Source organism: Fukomys damarensis, unplaced genomic scaffold (genome assembly GCF_012274545.1).
Source record: "Fukomys damarensis isolate Sample0158 unplaced genomic scaffold, DMR_v1.0_HiC HiC_scaffold_39, whole genome shotgun sequence".
NCBI classification, from domain to species: Eukaryota; Metazoa; Chordata; class Mammalia; order Rodentia; family Bathyergidae; genus Fukomys; species Fukomys damarensis.
The window spans coordinates 127,451,928-127,457,986 of NW_022900951.1; the positions used below are offsets into that span (position 1 = coordinate 127,451,928).

A 6,059-nucleotide genomic window follows, 5' to 3' on the forward strand; every position below is an offset into this window, starting at 1 on the left:
CCCGCACACTGTAGTCAAATCTGACGCAGGCAGCACAGCACAGCGTTAACTACATGAGACTCTGTCACCAAAGTAAATGCACAGCACGTTGCACACCCACGGTTGTGCTGTAGGTAGCTAGAGGTTAACCAAGTGACAGAATCTACCGACAGGCTAATTCACTTTGAAATTACTGTGTTCAACTTGCTGGTACATTTTATAATTTAATGGGTTAGGGAAGAAGCACAGATATCACGCTTTTCCAAAAATATTGTTCTAGGTCTGGGGATGTAGCTCAGTGTAGAGCTCCTTCCTAGCTAAGTCCTGGGTCCCATCCCCAGTCCTGGGGTGTTGGGGGACAGCAAAAATGTAATAATCAGCCGAGGTGTAGCAGCACACACCTGGGATCGCAGCTACTCCAGAGGCTGAAGCAAGAGAATCGGGAGTTCTAGGCCAGCCTGGGCAATTTAGGGAGACCTTTTCCCCAAATAAAAAGGACTAGAAATGTAACTAACTCATTGTCAGAGTGCTTGCTTAGTATGCACGAGGCCTTGGGTTCTTTTTGTTTGGTGTTTGTTTGTTTGTTTGTTTCTGAGCCAGTCTTACTGTGTAGCTAAGGCTGGCCTTGAATTCACTACTTAGCCCAGACTGGTCTCAAACAATGCCAGTCCCCCTGTCTCAGCCTCCTGATGCTGGGATAACAGGCATGTGCCACCACGCTTGGCATTATCCTGTTTTCACATAATAAATTTGCCTGGCATTTCTCTGTGTTTTAGTTTATGCAGTTGGAAGCACTCATTTGAAGAACACATTTATTTATTTTAATTTTTTCCCCTGGACCAGGGGTTGAACTCAGGATCTTGTGCTTGTGAGGCAGGCACAGTGCCACTGAACTACATCCCAGGCCCTGGAAGCACTCATTTGAGAAATGCCAAGGAGCCACTGCTGCCAACTGACCTGTGTGACCTTGGCCAGTTACCAGCCCTCTCTGGCCAAGTCCCTCCCTTTGAAAGTAAGGAAGCAGTGATGGCTTCTCTGTCACATCATGACAACTGCGTGCCATCTGCCTGTGACAATACTTGCTGTGTTTAGGGTTTTTTTGAGACAGGTCTTGCTGTGTAGCCCAGGCTGGCCTCAAACTCATGGCAATCCTCCTGCCTCAGCCTCCCAAGTGCCCAGCTGGAATGACAGGTGTGCACCACCAGGCCTGGCTATACCCTACCTCTTGATGAACTTGGCCCTAGGCCAGGAAAGAAATCACTTTTCCACACTGGCTGGGCCTCCTTTGTCACATGGACACTGTTTGACTCCTGTCCCCAGCCTGTCACCCTGCTTGCCACAGACAGAATAGGGCTGGTTCAGGTAGCATGAGGGCCTCAGCTAGTGTCCCTGCTGCAGACAAGAGTTGGATGGGAACATGCTTGGGAGGAAGCGGGATGAGCTGGGCAGGAGCATGAGGCTTCTAGTAGTGTGACATCTGTCCCCAAGGGCCTGAAGGGCTGTGGTGGGTGGCAGGGAGCTCGGCCCATGTCCCAAGGGGGTTAGCAGGTGAGGAGGATGCCATGTGGTGTCCTGGGTTCCCTGAGTTGGGAAGCACACACTGGGCCTGGGCAGCTTGGGCCTTGCAGATGGCTTAGCGGGCCCGATGATCCTGGGTACATTCAGCCAAAAAAAAACCCAAAAAACAAAAAACAGTTCAGACCAAGCCTGAGCAACTTACTGAGGTCCTGTCTCAAAATTTAAAAAAGAAAACTAAATGAGCTGGTGTGGTGATGCACATCTGTCATCCCAATACTGTGGTGAGGCAGGAGGATCACCGAGAGTTTGAGGCCAGCCTGGGATACATAGCCATACCCTGTCTCAAAAACAAAAACAAAGTAATAAATAAATAAACTTGAAAGAGCCTGAGGATGGAGAAAAATTGAATTCCCCACAGCAAGTTGAGGGCTAGGTCAACCCTCAGAGCCACCATGTGACTTAGATATCTGCATTGGCCAGGGTTATCACAGAGGCATGCGTCAGTGTACAGGTGACAGCCAAAGCTTCATGGGGCACCTGCAGACCTCCAGACTGCATCCTCTCCTGCCAGCTTCACCAGTAAGTCGTCTACTCTGTAAGGGGACCTCAGGGAAAGCTCATGTCACCTCCAGACCCCAGGGGCTAAGCCCTGCCGCTCAGAGGGGCTTAAAGACGGTGCGGGGGGGGCTCTCCATGTGGGCCCGGCATCCTCAAGGCCCACACCACAGCCTCACAGTGGCATGTGACCCTTTTGGGCTCGGAGAGGTGCCCTGACACTAGCCATGTAGGACCTTGTGCCCAGCCTGGGCACAGCTCAGTGGGTGGCAGTGAAGAACCTTCTGGAAACCGTGGGCTCAGGGTGATACTTGCCCTGGCTTGGGCGGGGCTCACAGGAAGCAGAGGGTGCTCTCAGGGACTGGGAGTCCCGCTCGTAGGTTCAGGAGGCAGCAGAGGCCAGGTGGTGCCCACCCGACATCCAGCAAGGGACCCCAGAGCCTGTGCCAGGCTGTGAGCTGTATCCTGGACCACTCTCTCCTTATTTGGGGGCACTGGGGTGCTAGCTTCAGCAGCAAATATACTAAAAAAGTTTGGTGACCCTCTTGCCTCGGCCTGCCAAGTAGCTAGGGATGACGAGCATGTGCCACCATGGCCCGGCTGCCACCCTTTCTTTGATCGGTGTTTCTCAGAGTGCAGTGGCATTAGCCACACAACTTCCTGTCCCTTCCGGCCTTGTCTCACACAGCTGGGAGCCAGCGGTTGCCAGATGGGGCCTCACCCTCACCCTAACGGCTGGCAGCGGAGATGGAACCGGAAGTGGGAGCCGCCCGAGCCATCCCAGAGGTGCCCAGCTGCTCTCACACAGGGTATTTGTACCCCAGCAAGACCCATTTTCTTGAGTTTGGCACAGGGCAGGTGAGGTCCAGCCACCCTCGCTTCACAGGTGTCTCATGCCACCTTGTGCTGCTCCCTAGTGCATGTTGGTGCCACTTGATCCAGATGCCATCCGTCCTCACTGCCCCACCCGAGTCTCACATTGACAGCTGCCTGGTGCAACCTGAAAGCCTTTGACAAATCCTGCCTCAGCCTCAAGTGCGGAGGTTACAGGCATGGGCCACCATGTGCAGCTCACAGTGACATCTTGCCTGTGACTCCTCCCTCCCCAGACCACACCTGCGTGGGGCCCAGGACTGTTGTTAGGCCATATGGCTGGTGACCCCCAACCCCTCCATGTCCTGCCTGCGTCCCCATCGAGTGGCGCCCACGTGCACTAGGGAGTGGCACAAGATGGCTGTATAGTGGGACCCCGTCTCACAAAAGGGCTGGGGGTGCAGCTCAGTGGTACAGCACTTGTGTCATATGTGCAAGGCCCCGGGTTCCATCCCCAGCACTGCAAAAAGACTAAAAAGATGTCACTGTTACTTAACTCGGGCCCTCGGCCTCTCCCCCACCCACTGGGCTGCAGGGCTCCTTCGTGTCACAGCCCTGAGGTTGCCCGTTGGACAGGAAGACCAGCGGACACTGAGGGACCTTCTCGCGTATTGGTTGACATTCTGTACCCTCCTTGGTTCTTTATGGCTTTGGGTTTCCGGTCTCACTTGAAACACTTCTGTGCATAGCCAGGTGACGCTTGCCTACAAAAGTGGCTGTTAGATCAACACATCTTGTGGCTGCTTCAGGCTTTACCTGTAAAGTGGCCCCAAAGGCTAGGGCTGCCCCAAGGGCACACACAGGGTGCTAGTTTCAGCCTCAGCACCAGGGGAAAAAAAACTTTCTCCAGTAGGAATTACACCAGAATTAATGGGAAGGACAAATTTGTCCTTAGACATAAGTCAGTGCCACTGCTGTTTCACAACCATGTCCAGTCCTAGGGCCAGAAGGACGAAGGAGCCATTGTTCCAGGCCTCCTGGGATGGGGCTTGGCCTTTCCCTACCGCCAAGGTCACAGAGAGAGCAGGTTAGGGACCCGGAGAAACCACAGGTGGTGCCAGGCACAGTGGTGCTCACCTGTCACCACGACACGTGGGAGGATGAGGCAAGAGGGTCACCACAAGTTTAAGCCCAGCCTGGGCAACTGAGTGACTTAGCAAGAACCTGTCTCAAAAATAGGAAAGAAAAACAATGAAAAGGGATGGGAGTGGAACTCAGTGCAAAGAAGTTGGGTCTGATCCCTAGCACTGAAGATGAAAGACAGCCTGTGCCCTAGCAGTGATCACCAGGGCTGGTGGCAGGTCTTCCCCACGTGGAATGTCACCCCATGTGGTGCAAGCACAAACTTAAGAACAGTCAAAAACAAAAACAAGGGCCAGAGATTTGACTCAGTGGTTCCAGCACCTGCCTTGCAAGCACAAGGGTCCAAGTTCGATCCCTGGTACCAAAACCAAAAAACATGGCCTGGCTTGAGCAGTGGAATATTATTCAGCCTTCAAAACACAGAAGTTCTGGGCTGAGGTGTAACCCAGGGCAGAAAGAAAGGAAAGGGTGGAAATTCCACCCCTGCCACAGCCTGGCTGAGTCCAGAGGACACAGGACATGGCGGCCCTTACCACCAGCTGCCCGGGGTGGGGCTAGAAGGGGCACAGATGGGTGGAGGTGACAGTTACACACCAACAGGAGTGGCTGTACTTGATATGGTTAGGGTAATCTCAGCACTGGGAGCCAGGCGTGGTGAAATGCCTGTCATCCATCCCCCAGACGGGTGAGGCAGGAGGATCACAAATTCAAGTACAGCCTGGGCTACACAGCAAGATACTATGTCAAAAAGAAACAAAAGGCCCTTGTACTGATATCTGCGAGGGTAGCAGGTGGTGCCAGGGACGAGCTCTCAAACTCTGTGTGCCTTGTTTCCTCTTTCACCAGGTGATGCAGAGGTGACGCAGCCCTGTGTGCATCCCCAGCACCGGAAAACAAAACCAACAAGTGCTCACCGAGGCGCCCTGAGGGCAGCAGCTGCTCAGCACCGTGTGACAGGATGCAATCACAGTGGCAGTAGCTCCAGCTGCACTGGCTCACTGTCTCTGAAAGCGAGCCCAGAGAAGCTGAGTGGCCTTCAGATCCTGGATTTATGGGCCCTGGCTCTTGGTTTGGTTTTTGGATTTGTTTGTTTGTTTGTGACAGGATCTTGCTTTGTAGTTCAGGCTGGCCTTGAACTTTCAGCAATCCTTCTGCCTCGGCCGCCCCATTGCTGAGATGCACCTGCCTGGCCATCGCACGGTGTCCCAGACCGCAACTTCTCCTGCTCTCCCCAGAGTGCACAGAGCAGAGCCTCTCACAGATGCCTGGCCTCGGTGGTCTGGCCAGGGCGGGGGTGTGAGTTCACTCTGGGTGAGTGACTGAAGGGTTGTCCCTTCCAGATGTGCCAGAAAGAACTTCAAGTCCTATTTTCTGAAAACAAAACACTAGCTAAAGAATCCAAAAGAGGAATGAGAAAGCCAGAAGTTGTGTAATAGGAAAAGTTGTACCAGCATCTTCATATCATTGAGAAACTTTTTGCAGCGTGGGCACTTACAAAAAGCACATGGCAGATAACTCTTATTCCTTGGAGAAAATTCCCTTCATTAGAACCTGGCATTCTGTTTTCACCTTAAAAGAGCCATTTTACATTGTCTCAGATTTGGAAACTTTGTACAAACTATCCACAATAAAACAAAATAAAGCTCTTTTTTTGTTTGTTTTTTGAGACAGGGTCTCACTATGTGGTTGAGACTGACCTGGATCTCACTGTGTAGCCCAGGCTGATTTTGAATTCACAGCGATCCTCCTGCCTCAACCTCCCGAGTGCCGGGATGACAGGCGTGCACCACCATACCCGACTTAACAAACTTTTATTTTAATTAAAAAAGAAAGCCATACATCAAGCCAGGTATGATGGTGCACACCTGTCATCTCAGCACTGAAGGAGGCTGAGGCAGGAGGATGGGAAGTTCCAGCCCAAAATGGGCAATTTTCTGAATCAGCAAGACCTTGTCTCCAAATAAAAATATAAAAGAAAGGGATGTGGGTATTGCTCTGTGTAAAGGCCCAGGGTTCAATCCCTGGAATGGAAGGAAGAGAGGGGCAGAGGG

At 52.4% G+C, this 6,059-nt stretch overlaps 1 protein-coding gene across 7 annotated transcripts in view; it reads left to right on the top strand.

The window, feature by feature from the left end:
• The window catches only part of LOC104864823, a 9,290-nt gene extending 3,662 nt beyond the window's left edge, over positions 1-5,628 (top strand). For 2 of the 7 annotated variants that reach the window (XR_780999.2, XM_033760184.1), the window contains exons 2-4: positions 1,978-2,076; positions 2,741-2,910; positions 4,855-5,628. Coding sequence is in view for 4 of the 7 variants with exons in the window: in XM_033760184.1 (XP_033616075.1) it covers positions 1,978-2,076; positions 2,741-2,910; positions 4,855-4,858 (273 nt within the window). In the remaining 3 variants the exon portion in view is untranslated. The remainder of the gene's footprint in view (positions 1-1,977; positions 2,077-2,740; positions 2,911-4,854) is intronic. The other 5 variants (XM_033760182.1, XM_033760185.1, XR_004515799.1 and 2 more) reach the window with 5 other exon arrangements.
• Positions 5,629-6,059: the final 431 nt, after the last annotated feature.